The sequence below is a fragment of the Bufo gargarizans genome, chromosome 5 (assembly GCF_014858855.1).
Source record: "Bufo gargarizans isolate SCDJY-AF-19 chromosome 5, ASM1485885v1, whole genome shotgun sequence".
NCBI classification, from domain to species: Eukaryota; Metazoa; Chordata; class Amphibia; order Anura; family Bufonidae; genus Bufo; species Bufo gargarizans.
Genome location: NC_058084.1, coordinates 267,344,888 through 267,370,669, shown reverse-complemented (window position 1 = coordinate 267,370,669; position 25,782 = coordinate 267,344,888). Strand labels below are relative to the sequence as shown.

Below are 25,782 nucleotides of genomic sequence, written 5' to 3'. Positions count from 1 at the left end.
ATTGTCTTAGGTAGAGTATAATTTTTGCAGGATGAGATGATGGGTTGATTGGCACTATTTTGGGATGCATGTGACTTTTTGATTGCTTGCTATTCCACTTTTTGTGATGTAAGGTGCCAAAAAATGGCTTTTTTGACACCGTTTAAATGTAAAAATTTTTTACGGTGTTCACCTGAGGGGTTAGGTCATGTAATATTTTTATAGAGCAGGTCATTACGGACATGGCAATATCTAATATGTATGCTTTTTTTTATTTATTTAAGTTTTACACAATAATAAAAAATTTGAAACAAAACAAATCATGTTTTAGTGTCTCCATAGTCGGAGAGCCATAGTTTTTTTTATTTTTTGGGTGATTGTCTTAGGTAGGGTATCATTTTTGTGGGATGAGATGACGGTTTGATTGTCACTATTTTGTGGTGCATATGACTTTTTGATCGCTTGTTATTACACTTTTTGTGATGTAAAATGTTTTTTTACGGTGTTCACCTGAGAGGTTAGGTCATGTGGTACTTTTATAGAGCAAGTTGTTACATAACAGCATTTTTGAAACAAAACTAAATATGTTTTATTGTCTCCATGGTCTGAGAGCCATAGTTTTTTTTTTGGGGCGATTTTCTTAGGTAGGGGCTCGTTTTTTGCGGGATGAGGTGATGGTTAGATTCGTACTATTTTGGGGGGCGTATGCCTTTTTGATCGCTTGGTGTTGCACTTTTAGTGATGTAAGGTGACAAAAAATGATTTTTTTTAGCACAGTTTTTATTTGATTTTCATCTGAGGGGTTAGGTAATGTGATATTTTTATAGAGCCGGTCGATACGGACATGGTAAAACCTAAAATGTTAACATTTTTTTCCCCCTATTTTTTGCAACTTTTTTTTAACTTAATTTTGTAAAACTGATTTTTTTTAACTTCTTTTTTCACTTTACTTTTTGTCCCACTCTGGGACTTCAACTTTTGGGGGTCTGATCCCCTTTACAGTGCATCACAATACTTCTGTATTGTAATACATTGGCTGTAAGTGTATTACACACTGTAATACACTTCAGCCTGCTTGTCTGTGAGTTCACAGGCTGTCACGGAAGGCAGCCATGATGCCTAATGATGCCATCACAGAAGCGCAGGGACCCGATGGCCACCTCTCACCCGGCAGGATCCCGCACGTGCTGCGGTCAGCGCTAACCGCAGCAGTATGAGGGTTAATGATCCGGCATTGGTGTTAGCTGGCGCATACAGCAGGGGTCCAGCTATCAGTAACTGCTGGACCCCTGCTGCTGCACCCGCTCGATCAGCTCGCCGTACATGTACGACGCTGGTCCTTAAGTCACATCCACCAGCGCCGTACATGTACAGCATGGGAGGTTAACTTGGAAATGTTTTAAAAAAAACTTGTAAAACTTTTTTTTTACTATTTACTAGTCCCAAAAGGGGACTTTAACAGACACTCTTTTGATCGCTTCTATAATACACTGTATTATACTGTTAATGATATACAAACAGACACCAGCAGATTATAACAGATCTCATTTGTGGGGTGCCAATGGGAGACAGAGGGAGCTCCCTGTCTCTAAACCACTTTAAGTGTAACTGTCATATTTTTGCTAGTTTATCAAAGCTAGGCGTGTATACCTGAGTTAGTTTGTCAATGATTGAGATTGAGATCTGTATTACCTTATAATAACAGCTTTCATTAATGTCCCCTGTCTCTTTGTTGGTCTCTTAAAAGACTGTTGCTATGGCTTGTCTGTCTTCCCTTTAGTATAAACAGAAGACAGAGGGACGGTCCTCCACACTGCATGCCTGCATTAGGCTTCAGAGTGAGGAGACGTGTCTCTCAGTAATCCAATCTGATTGGCTGGCAGGAAGCTGCTGGCTACAGCAAGTATGTATGTGAAGAGAGGGAAAGCAGTTTTGGCCTCAGAGAACTGGCAGAGGAGCCATCTTCAGAAGATCCTCATATTGTAGGGTTCAAAACTGCGGTAACTAAGGGAAAAGCTCAAGGAAAACAGTCGTATGCGGAGGAACTAAAGATTGCTTTGTGTATAATGCTGCTAAAATTGAATAGAATTTTTTAATGAAAACATGACAATTACACTTTAAATGCAGTGGGCGCTATTGACCGCGTCATCTTAGTAAATCTCCCCTATTATTTCTTTATAACATGAGAATAGGTATAGATTAATCTTGGAATTGTAAGCGCTGAATTGATGTCTTTTAAATAGCTGCTTCCTATGTGTTAGAATCTGCAAATATGAGTCTATTTGTATAATAAGGTGATATAGGAAACGTTCTTACACATCATTCATAGTTGCTATGGCTTTGCCGTTTTTGTGTTCCTCTGCCTGATGCTTTTTGTCTTGGAGCAGTGGTTTTATAATGGTGTCTCCACAGTACAGATCACTGGGGCTGAATGAATGTTGGCATGTATCTTACTGTAGCTAACAGCAGGTTTGGGGAATAACATTATGAAAAACACATACTGTAACATTTTTCATTTGTGCCAGAAGCACAGAAATAATAATAGTGTTTTGGTTCTGATAATATGTGGCAGCATACCTTTTTTCAGCTATTTTGAAAAGGATAGTTGACTACAATTTTCACTATATAGGCATCTGTAAAGAATTGTATACTGCACAGTAAATATATCTTATAAACACTCATTATAGCTCAGTTCTTAGCTTAATCATAAGAATGTGGCTTAAATAAGTGTTTATGACCTTTTAGTAATTAAGGCTGGGTTCACATCGCATTTTTCCCATCCGGTTTACATACACAAAAAAGTATACATTAAAAGGGTTGTCCAGGGTTCAGAGCTGAACCCGGACATACCTCCATTTTCATCCTGGCAGCCCCCCTGACTTGAGCATCGGAGCAGTTCATGCTCCGATGCGCTCCTTTGCCCTGCGCTAAATCGTGCAGGGCAAAGGCATTTTTTGGAGATCCAGTGACGTACCGGGGATCTCCATGGGGTTGCCAGGAAGCCCGGTGATGTCACCAGCAAAAAAGCCTGCCCATCAGAGCCGGTGACGTCACCGAACACACTGCCGAGCGGAAGTTTCCACCCGGCAGTGTGTTATGATAAACAAAAGAGCCCATGCCCTGCGCGATTTAGATGAGATGCTCCGATGCTAGCCTCAGGAGGGCTGCCTGGGTGAAAATAAGGGTATGTCCAGGTTCAGCTCTGAACCAGGACAACCCCTTTAAACGGATGCCGCAGACTGATGCCATACAGTTCCATCATAAAAAAAAACATTACCATTTACCATTGTAAAAAAAAGGATACCTTTTTACCAGACTCTGCAGGATACAAGAACGTGGTGTGCTGCATTTTTGTATCTTTTTCTTTCTAACGTATACGCCAAACTGAGGCATAAAACGTGATGTGAACCCACCATTAGAGATAAGGTTTATTAGTTGACCAGCAGAAAGTGAAAGTGGGATTAACACATCTAGAACAGTTAACCCTTTTTGACAGAACGACTCATTATTTTTAATAAAGACCAATTGAAAATAATATTTTTAACCCAAAATGAGTTTAATGCAATCATTAAAAAGGTGTACATAGCCTTTAAAGAATTTCCACTTAAAGCATTTTTTCCACTTTATCTGCTTTTAAAGCATGTATTTGTATAAATGCAAATTTTATTTTCAGCATATTTGTCTCAAAAGGTTCTATATTTTGAATGGTTTGATACTTTATGCATCATTACTGGTCAAATATTTCGGCTGTTAAATTTACTGGTTCCAAATCCTTTTTAGAAATGCTGTACCCTGAACAGTGCATTCAACTGTGAGAACATAGACATAAAATAGATTTTTCAAATCCAGATTGCCTCACAAATCGACAGGAAATTTTGGATATGTACGGTATATACTTGTTTATAGAAGCCAAGATGTTTTCTAGAACTCTACTAATCATTTTAGGCTACTTTCACACTAGTGTTAATTTTTTCCGCTATTGAGATCCATCATAGGGTCACAATACCAGAAAAAACGCTTCCGTTTTGTCCCTATTCATTGTCAATGAGGACAAAATGTAACTGAACAGAACGGAATTCTCCAAAATGCATTCCATTCCGTTCTCATACCGGAGAGCAAACTGCAGCATGCTGCGGTTTGCTTTCCATCCTGGAATGCGGAGCAAGACGGATCTGTCATGACCCACAATGCAAGTCACTGGGGACGGATCCGTTTTCTCTGAAACAATCTGACGCAATAGAAAATTGATCCATCCCCCATTGACCTTCAATGGAGTTAATGACGGATCCGTCTTGGGTATGTTAAAGATAATACAACCGGATCCGTTCATAACGGATGCAGACGGTTGTATTATCAGTAATGGAAGCGTTTGTGCTGAACCCTGCCAGATCCAGTAAAAACACTAGTTTGAAAGTAGCCTAAAAGGGGTTTTCCAGGACCTAGCAGGACCCATCAACCTGCTTTATTTAATCCTAACTTGTCTTAAGAAGAAAGTTTCCAATATACTTACCATCTCAAAGTTGGCAACCCTGGAGCCTGGGCATGTGATGCCCCTCTCTTCAGAGATCCTACCTATGCCATTTTCACATCCATTAGTCAGAATACTAGGTTTCCAGACCGGTCTATGGATGGGTATGTCACTTCCACAGCCCAGGATGTAGGATGTGCTATGAACAAGGCCAGAACTATTTATCTCTCTGGTACATGTGCAATTTCCTGAATCCATCTCATCTGTGCATGTGTCTCAGAGATAAATAGTTCTGGCCTTGTTCACAGTACTTCCCCTGTCCTGGTCTCTGGAAGTGACATGTCCGTCTGTAGACCAGACTGGAAGCCTGGTATTCCAGGATATTGGATTTCTAAACAGAGACGCATCACCTGACCAGGTTCCAACTCCAACATTTACGCAATTTCAAGATGGTAAGTATATTGGAAACTTTCTTCTGCAAGCAAGTGAGGATTAATAAAGGTGGGTTGATGGGTTCCGGAAAACCTTTCAGGACCTGTAAACAGAATGGCTGCACTATCTTCAGGCCATACTACAGACCCATCGGCATTACATATGCCATTGTTTGGTGCCTCCACAAGGCACAATGTTATGTCCTGAAGCAGGAGATTCTACAGGAGATCAGCATAATACGGCATCTGTTGAATTTTCTAGATTTCCATGTGATTATCTCAGGCATGGCAGTTGTTATGGAAGCTGGTTTACAAGAAATTCTATATATTATTATTTTTCTTTTTAGATTTGAATTTAGATTAACCTTTGAAAACAAAAATATTGGGGCAGATTTACTATTGCAAATGCAACAGAATTCGGCACAGAGGCTGTGCGCCTCATTTATGGAGTGTTGAGGACCATTTTTTTGCCTTGACCTACAGCGGGAAGTAAAGGGGTGTGGATTAGCTCAATATTCTGGTGCATGGTAGCCCACCTAATAGGTGGTAAAAACTGAGATTAGGCAGTCTAAAGATGCACTCGGTTTATCAGCCAGCATTAGATACCGTAATAAATCTGGGGCGATTTTTAGGCTGTGGAGACTTGGCACTTGGCACTTCTCCCCCAATGTTACTTTGAATAGACTTAATCCTAGATTCAAATTTGTGTTCTTATTGATACAGAGCTCTATAAGTAAGTCAGCTTCCTTGCTGATTTTATCACAAACTATAGAAAATAGGAAAGATGTGTGAGATGTTGTCCTGCTATTAACTACAGTATTATGACATGGCGATCAGGTATTATAAAGTGTAATCAGTTAATTCTAGTCATTGGGCACAGAACCAGTCCCTCACCATTCTTGGTGGAGAGGTGGTTGCTCTTATGCAGTACAGTATATTGCTATTGAAAGGAACAGCAGTTATGGAAATCTCAGAATCTCAGAGGTTTCTACAGTCAGCAACCACCCGTACTTGGTACACATCATTTGCTTTCTTTGGCTTTGTGAGACATTGTTACTTCTTTCATATATATGCTCGTGTATTGAACCAACAGACATATTGATTTCTTGCTGATTCTCCTTCCAGGGTGAGTTACTCAATCCTTGTCGCTGTGATGGATCTGTGAGATATACACATCAACTCTGCTTATTAAAATGGATCAGTGAAAGGGGATCGTGGACCTGTGAACTATGCTGCTATAGATATCACGTCATAGCGATCAAAATGAAGAAACCGTGTCAGGTAGGGAATCTTTACAGAGTATATGGACGGTGTGGTGCTACGTCCATACCACCTAGAACATCACCACACCCCATCATTTCTTCTCTAGGAGATAAGCTGCCTCCAAGGATGAAACAAACACTCCTGCTTGACTCTTTTTTTACATGTAAGGCTGCGTTCACATTGTGTTTTTGGCCTGGGTTTAATGTGTATGACAAGAAAAGCTCCCTATGTATAAATTAAATAGAGGCTGTGACAGATACCTATAGCCTATAATGGCACCTGTTTGGCAAATACATCATGAGCTTTTCTATAGCTTTTCACAACATATCCCTTAAATGGATGCCATTGTAGCCCACGAGTGATAAGTACTACACCTAGGCATCACGCTTAGACTATTATGGCATCAGTGTAACATATGTGTCATGAGCTTTTCAATAGCCTTTTATGATGCATCTGTGTAACAATGCCATTATAGCCTATGGGTGACAGATGCCACTGTTAGGCATGTGTTTAACTCATTCATCACCCATAGGTTATAATGGCATCTGTTTAACCGATACGTCATAAACACCGTATTGAAAAGCTCATAATGTATTCTTTTAATGTATGATAGATGCCATACAGTGGTGTCCATCTCCCATAGCCTATGCATACGTTTAACACTCTTTTGCCTTCTTTCTGACTAATGGAGCCCTGTGGACTGGTTTAGGGTGTACGTTGGCAGCTTTCCCAGTTACACATTTAACATAGTTTATAGGGAGTCAAGGGTGATAGCTGTCAGCTGAACATTGGTTTGACCACTGTCTTTGTCATATGTATAACTAGCTTTACTGACCTCTTGTAATTATTTGGGACTGTTCTGTTCTTTTATTCCCAACACTAAATACAACTACCTGATGATTATAGTTTTATTCTTGTACTAGGCCTGACTTCTGCCACCCCCACTCACTGTGATTGAGAGCTTTTATTGAACGAGTGTCAATCACTGTGTGTGGTGGTGAAGCCTGACTCTTAGGCTTTCTCTGGGAGTCCTGGCCACATTATATGATAGTGCTGCATTCGTGCCAACTCTCCTAGAACATCTGGTAGGCTCCAGGAGAAAGGGGACTCTTGCAAGAGGTGGCACATTTTTCATATATAAAGATTATATAGAATATTTATTAATAGGAGTTGCACTTTAAACCACAGTTGAAGGGGTGATAGCATATCCTGCCACTATGTATAATATAACCTGTCATATATAGTACTATGTAGCAGATACTAGATGGTTTCAAGGAGCAGGAACTATCCACTGATGTTATTATGACGAGCAGAGGTAGGACAAGCCCAAGAAGTTTCATAATGCGCAAAACCCACTGGTTGCACCAGGTATCGACGGCTCATCACTTTTTAGTTCGATACTAAACTCAGCTATTGTAGCATCCGTTCCTATCAGAGAACATGGTGCGCGCACAGCAGGGGGCACACATTGTTCTCATCAGCATCCCTCCTTTCCCACTGTGACGCAGCTGGCCACTACCACCAATAAAAAAGTTGAGTGTAGGTCTGAACTACAGAGGGAGCCAGCAAAGCCTTTGGGAGTCCTGATGACTGTGCACAGCCTGACCATCCCCAGTCACCGCAACGGACCCCCGAGCCCCAGCCTCTCCTGCTGTGCCCTATGCAACCCTAGTCGGCAGGAGAACGCTGGTAGTACATGAGGAAAGTCCAGCTTAACATAGGTGGCAGGTATTTCTAATGCACAAAGCAGACACTGTGCCAGGAGCCTAATTTCTTCCTGTACCACTGTGCCAGGAAGAGCCAGACCTGGACTCTGACAAGGTGTCCTCCAGATCCCTGTAGTGATCTGTGCCCCATGTCCTATATCCTCTGTGTGCTTTCCATATTATATACTTTGCATGCCACAGTATGCAAGTGCCTCTCTCCAATGATCTGCAGCAGCATAGAGGAACATTGGGGTTTATGTGACTCATTAACCCCTGTATTGCCGTTAGGTAAGATAAATGATGGTATCACTGTGAGGTACTTGGTGTCACTTATTAATGTGAGGTACATGTTGTTATTACTTCAGCGACTCTATCAAGTACCTCCTCATAATGGACAATATGGGGTTAATGTGAAGTACATGATGAGGTTACTTTGTATTAATGTGAGGCCAGTGATGTTATTACTTTAGTGCCTCCACATGCCTCACATTAATAGTAAGTAACCGCATCATGTACCTCCTCATATAATGTGCAACACGAGTTTAATGTGAGGTACATCATGGGGTTACTTACTATTAATGTGAGGCATGTGGAGGTACTAAAGTAATAACATCACGTGCATCACATTAACAGTAAGTAACCCCAACATGCAATAACTCCATGTTGTCCACTATGTGAGGAGGCAGTTGATGGAGTTACTGTTAACATGAGGTGTATGGTTTTATCAATTTAGTCTTCCATGTCCTGACATTAGTGACCCCATCAAGTGCCTCCTCACATAGTGCGCAATACATACTTTGCACACAAAACCCCCCACAAAAAATACACATTACCCTCATATTGCCTGACAACAAAGTGTCGATATGTATTTTTTTTTATCTGTCATGGCATCACTGAGTTCCAGTGTGGTTCTGTAATAAGATGTCGCTGCAACTTCGTCAGTTCGGGAAATTTATTCCCTCCTACAAGGTCCGCAACCAATTGTGGGTGGCGTTATTGCAAAGTGGAAGCATTTAGGAATAACGACCACGTAATATTACAGAGGAGGGTCACCGAGTGCTGAGGCGCGTAGTGTATAAAATTGCAAAGACATTTTGGGCAATTGTATGCTTCCAGCTTTGCGGGAACAGTTTGGGGGATGCCTTATTTTGTTCTAATATGACTGTGCCCCTGTGCACACAGCAAGGTCCATAACAACATAATTGGAGGAGCTTGGTGTGGAAGAACTTGACGGGTCTGCACAGAGCCCTGAACTCCACACCTTTGGTATGAAATAGAACAGAGATTGCTAGTCAGGCCCTCTTGTCCAACATCAGTGTTTGACCTCAGAAATGCTCTTTTGGATGAATGATCAAAAATTCCCACAGACACGCTCTTAAATTCTTGCAGAAAGCCTTCCCAGAAGAGTGAAAGCTGTTTTACAGTGTAGGTATACTGTTTTAGTATACATGTATGTGCCTATATACTGTATAGCAGCTTCCCCCTGCCTCCCTGCACTGCCTGTAGTGAGCACTTACCGCTCAGTCAGGCATTGCTCCCAGCGGCTGGTTCATTAGTCAGCATGCCTGGTGTGCAGGGGGAAGGCTCACCAACAGTGCTGGTCAGCGAGTATAAACATACTGTAGAAGATTATATTTAATACAAGGGGAAATGTATATATAACCCTATGTATATGTAACAAATCAGGCTTCTGTGCCCACCAGGCTGTGAGGAAGCAGGGCAGGCAGAGCTCCTATGCTAATAGAGGACGGTTGGCCCATTTGAGAGAGCGCTGCTAAGGGACATTTCGGTCCCAGTTTTCTACCACAAATTAAAGTTTTCCCTAAATAACGTATATTACAAAAATTTTCCCTGTCACTGTCCCTACACATTAGGAAAAAAAATGAAATGGCAGTTACACTTTAAGTCAGCAGTTCTCAACTTTTTCACGCCAAGTGATAAAAAGTTTGAACCAAGTACACCCAAAGCAACGGTGATAAATGTTAACCAGGTAAGGGTTTTCTAACACCGCTGTCCTAGGCTCTGTTCTAAGTATCTGGCGGCAGCTCCTTCATATTCAACAGGAAGAATAGCATAGCATGCAGCGCTAATCTTTCTATCAAAATGACAGTCACCCATTAGAACCCATAATGGATGACTATATTTTTTTTAATTACATTCAGACCTACCAAACATACAGGATAATGCAGCACCACATACCTATCACCTCCAGTGACGTCTCCTGTGATATACATGTTCTCTTTTCTCATCTTCTCCATACGGACCACACCACCATAATGGCTTCTTTCAGGCATACTGTATCTCTTCTCTGCAGAGTTTGTCACACAGACATCTTAGTATCCATCATCCTACCCACCTTCTGAACACCCCATACTGTCAGCCTTAATACTGTTCCCATTGTGCTCTCCAATACTGTACTGCAGAAACAGATATTTTCAGGGAGACTACTAGTAGCACAAAGACAGTGCCCCTTCAATAATTATTGCCACACAGTAAAAGTGCTGTAAATATAGTATGACCCAAAAATAACTGTACTAAGCTGATACTGTACCAGAGTGCCCCACACCAATAGTGCTTCCAAAAGTCCCACTAATTGTAATAATTCTCTCCCAGAGTACCCTTAGTAGTCATAGTGCCCCCAATAGTAATAATGTGTCCCATTGTGCCCCAGAAGTAATAAAGCACCATTACTAGTAATAATGTTCTCCATAGTCCCCCAGTAGTAATACAGCCCACCATAATGCCCCCATAAGTAATAATTCCTGCCTGTAGTGCTTCCAGTATTACTAATGCCCCATATAGTGCTCTAGTAGTAATAAAAGACCACCACAGTGCCCCCAGTAATATTAAAGCGCTCACAGTGTGCCCAACTAGTAAATATCACCTATATAGTACCCTGGTAGTACTAAAGCCCACCATAGTGCCCCCAGTAGTGTTAAAGCCACCACAGTGTGCTCCAGTAGTAAATGTTCCCCCTTATACTGCCTCCGGTAGTACTAATGCCCCTCAAAGTGCCCCAAGTAGTAATGACGCCCACCATAGTGCTCTAGAGTAGTAATAAAGACCCCATAGTATGCCTCAGAATAATGACAGCCGATAGTGCCACCAATAGTATTAATCCTCCCTAAGATTTAATAAAAGCCCCCAAAATGTGTCCCAGTAAGAGAAAATTCCAGTTACAGTATAGTGCTCCTATAGTATTAATGCCCCCTACAGTGCCCCTAGTAGTAATAAAAACCATTTAATATGATAAAAAATGCCCCTTTATAGTTCTGCCTGTATTACTAATGTTCCCATATTGCTCCTCCAGTAAAAATAATGACCCCCCCAACAGTGCTGCCCAAATTATAATAATGACCCCCCCATAGTATCACAATACTGCTGCCTCAGTTATAATAGTGACGCCCCCACACTCCTACAGTGCCCTAATAGTGCTGCCCCAGTTATAATAATGACCCCTCCTATAGAGGCCCAATAGTACTGCCCCAAGGTGGCAAATAAAAATAACAAACAGAAATACTCACCTCCATGACACTGTCAGCAATGCAGAGCAGGATACAGGCCTCTTCTATCCTGCGTCCTAAGCTTCTTGCAGCCCAGCTGAAGCGGGATAATGATAATGACGTCATCACTTCACCTGCACCAGTCTTTGATAGGCTTCAGGCTTAGTGCCTGTTGCCTATGAGACTGAACAATGGTGCAGGAGGACATCAGCTCCTATGCCCCGCCATAGCATTTAGCTGTATCGCTGTCCAGAGGATGGCAATACAGTTGAATTCCGAGAGGCCCTAGCGCAACCATCAATGAAATATTGCTGGCTGCTAGGGCAATCATGCGTAAGTCATCTTGTGACACATACCCCTTGGGGTACAAGGACCGTAGATTGAGAACCACTGGCCTAAGTGGATTTTTAAGTGTAGCAGTATTATATGTGTATTTTGTTTTTTAGTTGAAAACAGTTTTGTAGTCTTCTTAAAGGGGTTGTCTGGGTTCAGAGCTGAACCCGGACATACCCTTATTTTCACCCCTGCAGCCCTCCTGAGCCTGGCATCGGAGCATCTCATGCTCCGATGCGCTCCCGTGCCCTGCGCTAGATCGCGCCGGGCACCGGCTCTTGTGTTTTCAATAACACACTGCCGGGCGGTAACTTCCGCCCAGCAGTGTGTTCGGTGACGTCACCGGCTCTGAGGGGCGGGCTTTAGCTCTGCCCTAGCCGTTTTACTGGCTAGGGCAGAGCCAAATCCCGCCCATCAGTGCCGGTGACGTCACCGGGCTGCCTGTCAGCCCCATAGAGAGCCCGGTATGTCACCGGAACTCAGAAAAATGCCTTTGCCCTGCGCGATTTAGCGCAGGGCAAAGGAGAGCATCGGAGCATGAACTGCTCCGATGCTCATGTCAGGGGGGCTGCCGGGGTGAAAATGGAGGGATGTCCAGGTTCAGCTCTGAACCTGGACAACCCCTTTAATAACCCAAGATGGATATATCAGTCATGAGCAGGTGCTAGATTACACACCTGAGATGGCTGTACCAGTCATAATGATCTTATGAGCACTGCTCAATGTCCCCATGAGGTCGCTGCAGGAGCTCTGCTGTATTAGCCAGCCAGGCCTCTGCCTCAACTGCTAGAATCAGAGGTAGGATCATGGCAATCCTTAGATACCGAGGTCAATAGCAACTTCGGCATCTAAAGTGTTTGACAGAGGCCCACAGTCACAGGGTATTGATGCATTACTGTGACAGCCAGGGGCCTTACAAAGGCTTAAAGCCTACCAAGGCTATCTCCTTCTGGCATGGTCTCATAAGTTGCCTGTAAATATATCACTGCCAGTTTAACTATAAGAAATATACATATTTGATACTGGCGCGATTGTAGTGACTTGTAGATTAAAGATAATGTATTATTTATACCGAACTGCACATTTTGTAAAAAATAAATAAAAAATAAAATAAAAAGCAATACCCTGAAAAAAATTAACTACAACTCATCCTGAAAAAACAAGCCATACAGGTGTTATCCTTGAGACATTACAGAACTTTCATTACAAAACTTTCCCGGATCGCATGATTACTATCTATAGTAGATCAGGAATTCTGCACTACAATAGATAGTAATGAAGACGTCCAGTGTGCGATATGCAATTCATGGCTGAGCAGCCTGAAATTTTCCAAGAAAAATGTTATGTATACTATTGTACAGCAGAATTCCTTCCCTACAATAGATAGTATGATGCCATCCTGGAATGCTCAGGAATGTAAAGGCAGTGTGTAGTAGGCGACAGGCACATGGGTAGAGTTAACCCACCACACTGTACAGAATCAGTTCTAGTCAGATTCTAGGATGGGTTGCTTGCAGGCATATTCAATAATACCAGGAGAACCCCTTTAATTGACAAACCTGGTCTGCCTGGTCATTAAGGAGTTAAGTAATATAGTAACATAGTTTGTAACTTTAAAAAAAGACATCTGTCCATCCAGTTCAGCCTGTTATCCTGCAAGTTCATCCAGAGGAAGAGGGGGAAAAAAATCATGTGAGGTAGAAGCTAATTTTCCTCATTTTAGGTGAAAAAATTCCTTTCCGACTCCAATCAGGCAATCAGAATAACTCCCTGGATCAACGATCTCCTCTCTAGTAGCTATAGCCTGTAATATTATTACACTCCAGAAATACGTCCAGGCCCCTCTTGAACTCTTTTAGTGAACTCGCCATCACCACCTCCTCAGGCAGAGAGTTCCATAGTCTCACTGCTCTTACCGTAAAGAATCCTCTTCTATGTTTGTGTACAAACCTTCTTTCCTCCAGATGCAGAGGATGTCCCCTCGTCACAGTCACAGTCCTGGGGATAAACAGATGATGGGAGAGATATCCGTACTCAGTGGTGTTGCTAGGGCTAATGTCACCCAGTGCGGTAGAAAATGGTGTCACCCCCCCAAGCCCCCCGCCCGAAGCAATCATTTTTTAGCCATATATGGGGGCTATGGGGGTGCTACTGCTGCAGGGGGGCATCCGTTAGCTCAGCAGATCCCCCCCAAAGCTTAGAGCCCAAGCACCCCCTTCCCCCCCCCCCCCCCTTCCTAGGTCAGGTGCACCCCACTTTCGCTCACTGACAGACCAAGACACCAAATGCTGAAATGCTGTTCATTTTTTTCTGGTGACCGCTTTTTCGTTTGGTCATCGTGATCTGACCTGTGCGGACGAGTCACGTAGGGGACGTTCATCAAACTCTGCCCTGCTGTCGTGGCGCCGCTTACGTCCCTCACTCAGCCTGCCAACTGACCCAAGCGGTAACGGGGGGGGGTTGGATAGTAAACAGACCGCTGACGTGGGGGGGTGCTAAACAGACAGATCGCCGACGGGGGTGGGGGTGCTAGCAGACAGATCGCCGATGGTGGGGGGGGGGGGTCAGTGCTAGCAGTCAGATCGCTTACCGGGCAGTGGCGGATCCAGAGCCTGGTCTCCGGAGGGGCACTTCCAGATTATTTTCTGTCTGCTGCCACAAAACAATAGTGCTTATAGAACAGACTACCGTATACAGTGTAGAGGTATGCTGTATATTTTGGGGCACAGTGTAGGCTATATGTGTATAACATAAACATATTTCACATGAAAACTTACAATTACTTGGCTTGGCCCTTGGGGATCTCGGACACTACTTCAACACTTTGGCTGTGGGCTCAGTGGAGCTGATGTGTTTTATCCTAATGAGAAAGATTTCATAATAAGGATTTGGAGAAGAGGCAGTCGGGTGGCAGAGCAGGGAGAGGCTGGTGCTGCTACTAGGGAGCTCATACTAGGGTTGGACGATATCAAAAATATTCCCACGATAACGATATTAAGAAATTTATCGCGATAACGATATATATCGCGATAAATGCCCATTTAGAAGAAAAAAACACTTGGGGCCACAAGGAGACGTTATACTGTATGGGGGCAGCCACAAGGAGACGTTATACTGTATGGGGGCAGCCGGGCAGCCACAATGAGGCGTTATACTGTATGGGGGCAGCCACAAGGAGGCGTTACACTGTATGGGGGCAGCCACAAGGAGACGTTACACTGTATGGGGGCAGCCACAAGGAGACGTTACACTGTATGGGGGCAGCCACAAGGAGACGTTACACTGTATGGGGGCAGCCACAAGGAGACGTTACACTGTATGGGGGCAGCCACAAGGAGACGTTATACTGTATGGGGGCAGCCACAAGGAGACGTTATACTGTATGGGGCCAGGCCACAAGGAGAGGTTATACTGTATGGGGGCGGCCACAAGGAGAGGTTATACTGTATGGGGGCGGCCACAAGGAGACGTTACACTGTATGGGGGCAGCCACAAGGAGACGTTATACTGTATGGGGGCAGCCACAAGGAGACGTTATACTGTATGGGGGCCGGCCACAAGGAGAGGTTATACTGTATGGGGCCGGCCACAAGGAGAGGTTATACTGTATGGGGGCGGCCACAAGGAGACGTTATACTGTATGGGGGCGGCCACAAGGAGACGTTATACTGTATGGGGGCGGCCACAAGGAGACCTTACACTGTATGGGGGCAGCCACAAGGAGACCTTACACTGTATGGGGGCAGGCCACAAGGAGACCTTACACTGTATGGGGGCAGCCACAAGGAGACCTTACACTGTATGGGGGCAGCCACAAGGAGACCTTACACTGTATGGGGGGCCAGCCAGCAGGAGACGTTACACTGTATGGGGGGCCAGCCAGCAGGAGACGTTACACTGTATGGGGGGCCAGCAGGAGACGTTACACTGTATGGGGGGCCAGCAGGAGACGTTATACTGTATGGGGGGCCAGCAGGAGACGTTATACTGTATGGGGGGCCAGCAGGAGACGTTATACTGTATGGGGGGCCAGCAGGAGACGTTATACTGTATGGGGGGCCAGCAGGAGACGTTATACTGTATGGGGGGCCAGCAGGAGACGTTATACTGTATGGGGGGTCACAAGGAGCGCAGCCGCAAGGAGCCATTACATACAGTTATAATGGGGTGCAGCAGTCACAAAAGGAAACATTACTTAGAGTATATGGGGCAGGGGGGCAGCAGCTGCCCCCTCCATGTCTTATGGCTACCTGTGTGACTGTGACATAAGTTGTCACCGGTGACCTGTCTGGCCAGTGTGCCGGGTGCCCACCATAATTCCTTCTTGTTGGTCAACCGTCATGCTCATCATGTCAAACAGTCATGGGGGAGCCGGGAGGTACTGGAGGGAGACAGGAGTGCAGGGACTCATGATGGCTCAGGAGCATGCAGCTAGTGGCACTGGTAGGCGGCGCAGCCAGGCATGAAGGACCGACTGAGTGGGCACTGGGCCTGGGCCAAGTCATATAACTGGGGTAATAGGCAGAAGTTAGAACTGTGGAGTGACATTTTACACCTTTTAATAGCTGCCCGTCGACAGTCACTCTAATCTCTTCTCTCCGCAGGGGGTGGGTGGGACGGGAGTCGGACGGAGCGTAGCAGGTTCTTCTCTGAGTCTGACTAACTTTCCCGCCACTCGCTGCTGCTGTAGTCTGTAAGTGTACTGCGCTCAGCTCTGCTAGTCTCGGCCTGGGGGCGTGCTGATTCCGACGTTAGAGTAGACGTCGGTCGGTGGGTGGAGTCGGAGACAGCGCATTCAGAACAAGCAGGAGGAGATATAGCTAATGATGGGTGGGGGCAGCGCAGCGGTGCCGCGGACTCTGTTTTTAAAGCTGTGACGTAACGAAATATACCGCGGTATTAGGAAACGGCGATATCGCCATATCGCTGTTTTTTTAATACCGCGGTATATCGAAAAACCGGTATATCGCCCAACCCTAGCTCATACCATGGGAAAGTAATAAAGCCCACCCTAATGCCCCCCCCCCCCCCCCCCAAGTAGAAATAATTCTCCTTATAATGTGACAGTGCAAAAAATACCCCCTTGTAATGCCCCCAAATGAGCTAATGTCCCCATAGTGCCCCCATAATTTGCAAGTATAAAATACCCTTTCTTAGTGCCCCCCATAGATGAACCCATAGAGTTCCTCTCCCCCTTCCCCATAGAACTCGACCATAATGTGTCCCAGTATAAAATTCTACTGTACAGAGCCCACCCCTTCTTTGTGGCCTCAGTAGATGCCCCTATAGTGCCCACCAATAATGTGCCAGTAATAAGTGCCCACCCAATAATGTGCTAGTAAAATGTGCCCCCATAGATGCCCCCAATCATGTGCCAGTAACAAGAGCCCCCCCATCATGTGCCAGTAACAAGAGCCCCCCATCATGTGCCAGTAACAAGACCCCCCCATCATGTGCCAGTAACAAGAGCCGCCCATCATGTGCCAGTAACAAGAGCCCCACATCATTTGCCAGTAACAAGAGCCCCCTATCATGTGCCAGTAACAAGAGCACTCTCCTCCACATCATCGTGCCACCTGCACCAGCCTCTGATAGGCTGTTCCTCTGATAGGCTTCCAGCACTAGGCCGGCAGCCTATCAGAGGAACAGGGAAGGGACACCCCTCCCTCCCCTGCCCAGCCGCAGCATCCATCTGTATCACTGTCCTGAGGACGGCGATACAGATGACTATGAATAAGAGCGCAATGGAAGCGCTCATCTCCCTGTGCCCTGCCGCCGCCATCAGACTGGTGTTACCTCATCACTGGTGTCACCCGGTGCGGGCCGCACCCCCCTTGCAACGCCACTCTCCGTACTGACCCCTGATACATTTATACACAGTTATTAGATCTCCCCTCAGTCATCTTCTATTTTCTAAAGTGAATAACCTTAATTGATAATTGATTTCTGTGTATTGTAGTCTCCCCATGCCAGTTATTACTTTAGATGCCCTCCTCTTAACCCTCTCCAGCTCTGCTATGTCTGCCTTGTTAACAGGAGCCCAGAAGTGTACACAGTACTCCATGTGTGGTCGGTCTGACTAGTGATTTGTTAAGTGGCAGGACTATGTTCTCATCACGGACATCTATGCCCCTTTTGATGCCACCCATTATCTTATTGGCCTTGGCAGCAGCTGCCTGACACTGGTTTCTACAGCTTAGTTTGTTGTTCACTAAAATCCTAAGTCCTTTTCCATGTCAGTGTTACCCAGTGTTTTACCATTTAGTTTGTACGGGTGACTTGCATTATTCCTTCCCATGTGCATAGCCTTACATTTGTCAGTGTTAAACCTCATCTGCCACTTCTCTGCCCAAGCCTCCAATGTATCCAGATCCCTCTGTACCAGTATACTGTCCTCTTCCCTGTTATTTACTTTACACAGTTTAGTGTCATCTGCAAATTTTTTTATTTTACTGTGCAAGTCTTCTACAAGATCATTAATAAATATATTGAAGAGAATATGGCTCAATACTGACCCCTGAGGTACCCAACTAGTGACAGTGACCCAATCTAAGTGTGTACCATTAATAACCACCCTCTGTTTTTCGATTACTGAGCCAGTTACTTACCCACATACAGAAATTTGGACCTCCTCTTAACCCTCTCCAGCTCTGCTATGTCTGCCTTGTTAACAGGAGCCCAGAAGCATGTGGACTGCCATCTTGATTCACAAGTCTGGCGATGTACAGGTAAGCCCTTAACTGTGCGCGAGCCGCTCTGAAATCAAATGCGGTCACCGGGAGCAGGCAGTTCCGAGAACAGTCGCCGGGGACCTTCATCGGGCTGTTCTCGGAACTGCCTGCTCCCGGTGACTGCATTTGATTTCAGACCGGCTCTCGCACAGGCACAGGTAAGGGCTTACATGTGCATCGCTGGACTTGTGAGTCAAGATGTGAACTCCTCTGTTGCCTTTACTTGGCTACACACCACTCCCAAGGCCTAGGAAGTCCCAGTGCACAACAGCTGTACTATTGATATCTCTACCAGTGATCTATAGAAGTTTGTATGCATGAATACTGATGTGTCCTTTTGGTAAGATCCATCCTCCCACATATGTGGTTTAACCACATGTGGGATGATGAATATGTGAATACAGACCCCCAAATGCTGACAGAATATCATTAATGTCCTAAAGAAATTAATGATGAGTCGGCCAGGTGGGCTGCCTGAACATTCAATATGGACTGCACTGCAATAGCCATTTTGGCTGCTAGAACATCCTATACAGATCATGATGTGATAGTACATTGACATCCAGTATGAGTGATCCTGTGCGGGAATGGTTAAAGGATAACTGTCATATTTTTTGCTAAAGTGTAGGGCAAGTGATAGGTAACAATTTTGCAATAGACTTTATTTAGCCAAAACGTTTATTTTTGGTAGAAAACTGGGGCTGAAATGGCCCTTAGCAGCACTCTTCAAAAGAGCGTTGCTAAGGGCCATCCGTCCATTTGAAAAGACGGGCTGTGCAGCCAGACGCTCTGCTTCTGCCTCCCGTGCTTCCCTGGGAGACAGAAGGCTGGGCACAGGAGTCTTAGGAGTTAAAATTAAATTTATATTTCCTCTTTCTATGCAATCTAATGCTCCGTTACATTTACTGACCTGCAATCCCTGTGATAATAATTCATGAAGAAGCCACCGGAAGTAGAAGCACTGTGCGCAGTGAGCCGGCTGCTGCTTCATGAATTATCACAGGGATTGCAGGTCAGTGAATGTAACGGAGCATTAGATTGCATAGAAAGGGGGGATATAAATGTAATTTTAACTCCTAAGACTCCTGTGCCCAGCCTTCTGTCTCCCGGGGGAGCATGAAAGGCAGAAGCAGAGCGTCTGCACAGCCCGTCTCCCCTTTTCTAATAGGAGACGGATGGCCCTTTTTTTTTTTTTGAAGAGTGCTGCTAAGGGCCACTTCAGCCCCAGTTTTCTACCAAAAATAAACGTTTTGGCTAAATAAAGTCTATTGCAAAATTGTTACCTATCACTTGCCCTACACTTAAAAAATAATAATATATGACAGTTATCCTTTAATAGTGAATGCTCCTGTGCTGCCCATATACCCATCGCTCTGATGATCGGGTCAGAGTGGAATCTGACAGCGGAAGCGCCTGTCGGGGACGTGTCGAAAGGTCCCCATGACAACAGACCCGCCTTCCCTATGCATCTCATCTGCCTAGAGGCAGGAGCAGGGAGCGAGATCTCAATGAGAACGGCACTCACGGATCCGCCCCTGCCCGCCCAGTCATGTTTGACGTACAGAGAAAGGGGAGGACTTATGCCTTTTGAAAGAAAGGTAATGTACCGATCATGTTGCCACTGCCTTATTCTTATGCTGCGACTAGATTCATTGCTTCCTGAGGAGCCCTATTTGTAAGATGAAACGCGTAGAAGCAATCTAGCAGAAACAATCCAGCAAGAAATATTTGAGCAAGAGAAAGTGAGGTTTAAGTTCTAGACCAGGCCCGAGGTATCCTGAGGCTGGGGGTCGCTCTTTTCAGGGTGAGTGCTCTGACATACAGCCATACTATGTTTTCCTAACCTGAGATCAGGGACTGACAGGGAAAGTAGTTCTGGACTGGAGTAATTTATGAGTACTGCCAGTTATATTGACCTCCGCCTGATACACAAAAAGGTAGACCTGGCTATTCAACCCTATCTTGCGTCCTTTTTTTTTGTCATTACCTTTCCTAAATGATTTTTAAACGTATCTAAATAAAAGTTACATTTTGTCTTTTGGTAAAGGCACACTCAGTTTACATAGAACAATTCATGAGCCCTTGAGTGGAGGTAGTCGGTGCAAAAGACATAGCACTACTTCTATCAGCAAAACCCATTTGTACCAGTGACGTCACTGGTGTCACTGCTAGTCGGAAGTCATCACCGAGCATAGTGTTGTAAAGCCCGGCACAACAAACAGTGGCTGTGCGCGACGCAGTGAGGCAAAAGGGATCATCAGAGCAAGGAAATTCTCCAGTGCTCCTCTCATGCATAGTAAGGATATACAGAAGAGTGATATCCGGATTCAGCCCTGAACCCAGACAACCCCTTTAAGTTACGCATAAAATGTCTAAAGTGTAGTCGGGTCCATATTACCCTATCCCTGAATCGGTAAGCCTGTTTCTCATTGGCTGGCGTTGTGCAGAACACCTTATAAGCTTAATAAAAAAATTATATTTTAAAATTTGTAGAATCAGTACTATATAAGTGGTCATTATTATTTGTATTTCAGTGGCAGCGCATTACTGTGACACTGGTGGAAAAAGTTCAAATGATCGCAGTCATTCTGGGATCCTTATTCCTAGTATCAAGTGTGACATGGCTTCTGTGGTCAGCCTTTAGCCCTTTTGCAGTGTGGCAAAGAAGAGACATCCTTTTCCAAATATGCTATGGCATGTACGGTTTTATGGACCTAGTATGTATAGGTAAGTTTCTAAAGTCCTTTATTTATCTTCCCACTGAGATTTATTTTACCCATTTTAGTTTAATATTGATTTAGAAGGTACAAGGCTAAGCCTCCTATGTTGGTTTGTCCCGGTTTGCAACCATTTTTATTACTCAAATGCATTTAAAACAACTATAGTAGTCTTAGTTTTAAGATCTCAAAATCATTTTGTGTCTGCAGCTCTTATGTAGCTCTATGTGTTTCCATGGTGACACACTACAAAGATACCCTGTCTGTTCCTGCAGTCATATTGTCCATCTGTCCCCTACTTCTTTCTAACCTGTGGAAGATAAGAATAGACCGCACAAGCTTTATTTCTAGTCTGGAAACACATAGGTCTGTATTTCAGCTGTAGACTCCATTTTTTATTTTAGAATATATTGGTGTGTATACATGTGACAGCTTCATTGCTTCAGCTGCTGAGTATGAATATAACACCTGCAATTGGTAATATTAGATTATGACAGTAAGCACATTCTTAAGCTTCTTTGTGTTCATTATTTGATTTAAAAAAAAAAATACAGGGAGTGCAGAATTATTAGGCAAGTTGTATTTTTGACGGATTCATTTTATTATTGAACAACAACCATGTTCTCAATTAACCCAAAAAACTCATTAATATCAAAGCTGAATATTTTTGGAAGTAGTTTTTAGTTTGTTTTAGCTATTTTAGGGGGATATCTGTGTGTGCAGGTGACTATTACTGTGCATAATTATTAGGCAACTTAACAAAAAACAAATATATACCCATTTCAATTATTTATTTTTACCAGTGAAACCAATATAACATCTCAACATTCACAAATATACATTTCTGACATTCAAAAACAAAACAAAAACAAATCAGTGACCAATATAGCCACCTTTCTTTGCAAGGACACTCAAAAGCCTGCCATCCATGGATTCTGTCAGTGTTTTGATCTGTTCGCCATCAACATTGCGTGCAGCAGCAACCACAGCCTCCCAAACACTGTTCAGAGAGGTGTACTGTTTTCCCTCCTTGTAAATCTCACATTTGATGATGGACCACAGGTTCTCAATGGGGTTCAGATCAGGTGAACAAGGAGGCCATGTCATTAGATTTTCTTCTTTTATACCCTTTCTTGCCAGCCACGCTGTGGAGTACTTGGACGCGTGTGATGGAGCATTGTCCTGCATGAAAATCATGTTTTTCTTGAAGGATGCAGACTTCTTCCTGTACCACTGCTTGAAGAAGGTGTCTTCCAGAAACTGGCAGTAGGACTGGGAGTTGCGCTTGACTCCATCCTCAACCCGAAAAGGCCCCACAAGCTTATCTTTGATGATACCAGCCCAAACCAGTACTCCACCTCCACCTTGCTGGCGTTTGAGTCAGACTGGAGCTCTCTGCCCTTTACCAATCCAGCCACGGGCCCATCTATCTGGCCCATCAAGACTCACTCTCATTTCATCAGTCCATAAAACCTTAGAAAAATCAGTCTTGAGATATTTCTTGGCCCAGTCTTGACGTTTCAGCTTGTGTGTCTTGTTCAGTGGTGGTCGTCTTTCAGCCTTTCTTACCTTGGCCATGTCTCTGAGTATTGCACACCTTGTGCTTTTGGGCACTCCAGTGATGTTGCAGCTCTGAAATATGGCCAAACTGGTGGCAAGTGGCATCTTGGCAGCTGCACGCTTGACTTTTCTCAGTTCATGGGCAGTTATTTTGCGCCTTGGTTTTTCCACACGCTTCTTGCGACCCTGTTGACTATTTTGAATGAAACGCTTGATTGTTCGATGATCACGCTTCAGAAGCTTTGCAATTTTAGGAGTGCTGCATCCCTCTGCAAGATATCTCACTATTTTTGACTTTTCTGAGCCTATCAAGTCCTTCTTTTGACCCATTTTGCCAAAGGAAAGGAAGTTGCCTAATAATTATGCACACCTGATATAGGGTGTTGATGTCATTAGACCACACCCCTTCTCATTACAGAGATGCACATCACCTAATATGCTTAATTGGTAGTAGGCTTTCGAGCCTATACAGCTTGGCGTAAGACAACATGCATAAAGAGGATGATGTGGTCAAAATACTCATTTGCCTAATAATTCTGCACTCCCTGTATGAAGGAACGGCTTATTTAACCTTTTCATGGCTTATTTGTGCATAATATTTAGAAATGCTAATATAAATGAGCTGAGAGCTATGCAGTGCCATTCACTTCAGTAGATGCATACAATTAATTAGAACAAAGACTAGGAAGACAATGCTTGACATTTATTGACATTTCCAGGCAGTGAATACATCATTAAATTATTATTGTTAGTAATTACAAGGCAGGCTAACCAAAAAGCATTATGAGAAGGGCATGGATCACTGCAGGGCATTCAAGTAATGCTTCACATTTAGTACAGCAAGTCAATAAATAACCATGGATCAAGGGAAAAATGAGGAAATGCTGAAATATTCTCTGTGTATATATATATATATATATATATATATATATACATATATATATAAATATATATATATATATGTATATAGATATATATATATCGTGTTTCTCCGACCCGACAATAAGACAGGGTCTTATTTTGTTCTTTTCTCCGAAAAAAGGGTTAGGGCTTATTATTGGGGTAGGGCTTATTTTGGCTCCATGAACATATTTTATATAGACATATGCCAATTATAGAACAGTCCCTGGACAGTGTTTATATTAAATATGATTATAACCCCCCCTCATTCATAGGAATGCACCTATATACTGCAGTACATGGGTGCATTCCTATGGATGAGGGGGTCATAGTCATATTTGCCACACATTTTTCATTTTGGTACCCCTGAGCTGTCCTTAGCCAAGGGACCTAGGCAGCAATCTACAGTACCAGGGAGAGCAGATATGGCACGGGAGAGATGTAGGGAGCTCCTCAAGGCAGCAGAGAGGAGAAGGAGATCCTCCTGCTACCTCCTTCATGTAAATAGGAACGTGCGGGCTGGCGGCAGTACAGGGCATGCAGAGAAGCCGCCAGCCTGCCGAACGTGAAAGTGAAGGGAAGCGCAGGCTGCTGGCATCATTTAGCATTTAGTGAAGCTTCACTGAAGGATAATTCACTGAAGCCTGAAGCCTGCGCTGCCCGCCCACCCACAGTTCCATGGCAGCTCGAGAGCCATTAGTGAGTGCTCCCGAGCTGCTGCAGCCTGCACATTTCCCTCATAAAGTAAAATGCGGCTTTATCTAGGGCTTATTTTTGGAGTAGGGCTTATATTTTAAGCCTACTCCAAAAACTCTGCAAAATAGCGCTAGGGGTTATTATCGGGGTAGGGCTTATTTTTGGGGAAACACAGTGAGAGGTTTTGTCTGCGAAAACAGGTATTTTCCTCCCAGCATGTGCTGCTGGGCTGATTTACGGCCAGGTGAGGTCAAATACCGGACCGGTATTTTAAGTGTTGGTCTGGGTTTTGGCAGCACCTGGCTGTCCTTAAATAGGCAGCTGGGCTCAGAAGCGAGGTTCCTGTGTTGGAATCTGGGAGCCTTGTGTCTGGATGAAGGCTTGGTACTTGTTTGGCGTGAAAACAGGTTGGTGCTGCTATCAGCAAGGACTGTTTGAGACAGAATTGCCGCATGGCGTGAATTAACACCAACACCGCAAGGTGACTTTTTGTTTGAATATGACTGCTTGTTTTGTTACTTGCCTAAAGTGAAAAACACTGAACTGTTTGATCCAAAGAACTTGTTGTTGCCTCAATACTGCGTCCGCTAATCCTGTCTACCAGAGCGAAACCCCACAATATATATACTAATATATATACACATGTGGACACAATTGTTAGTACCCTTCCATTAAAGAAAAAAAAAACATACAGTAAATAAAAATTTAAAGAAATTATCAACTAATGAAAATTAGACATTGCTCTTGAATTGTGGTTCAACAGAATAAGGCCTCTTTCACACTTGCGTTGTCCGGATCCGGCGTGTACTCCACTTGCCGGAATTAAACGCCGGATCCGGAAAAACGCAAGTGAACTGAAAGCATTTGAAGACGGATCCGTCTTCAAAATGCGTTCAGTGTTACTATGGCACCCAGGACGCTATTAAAGTCCTGGTTGCCATAGTAGTAGTGGGGAGAGGTATACTTACAGTCCGTGCGGCTCCTGGGGCGCTCCAGAATGACGTCAGAGCGCCCCATGCGCATGGATGACGTGCCATGCGATCACGTCATCCATGCGCGTGGGGCGTCCTGACGTCACTCTGGAGTGCCCGGGAGCTGCACGGACGGTAAGTATACTGCTCCCCCGCTCCCCACTACACTTTACCATGGCTGCCAGGACTTTAGCGTCCCGGCAGCCATGGTAACCATGCAGAAAAAGCTAAACGTCGGATCCGGCAATGTGCCGAAACGACGTTTAGCTTAAGGCCGGATCCGGATCAATGCCTTTCAATGGGCATTAATTCCGGATCCGGTCTTGCGGCAAGTGTTCAGGATTTTTGGCCGGAGCAAAAAGCGCAGCATGCTGCGTTATTTTCTCCGGCCCAAAAACTTTCCGGTCTGGAACTGAAGACATCCTGATGCATCCTGAACGGATTTCTCTCCATTCAGAATGCATTAGGATAAAACTGATCTGGCCCGGACAATCATTACAATCAAGCAATTTCTGTAACTCTCA

General features: G+C 44.3%; 1 protein-coding gene across 1 annotated transcript in view; it reads left to right on the top strand.

Annotated features, from left to right (window-relative positions):
• The window catches only part of MARCHF11 (membrane associated ring-CH-type finger 11), a 77,949-nt gene that overhangs the window by 35,088 nt on the left and 17,079 nt on the right, over positions 1–25,782 (top strand). Inside the window, exons 2-3 of the mRNA XM_044295278.1 lie at positions 6,004–6,159; positions 20,949–21,141. Coding sequence (XP_044151213.1) covers positions 6,004–6,159; positions 20,949–21,141 — 349 coding nt within the window. The remainder of the gene's footprint in view (positions 1–6,003; positions 6,160–20,948; positions 21,142–25,782) is intronic.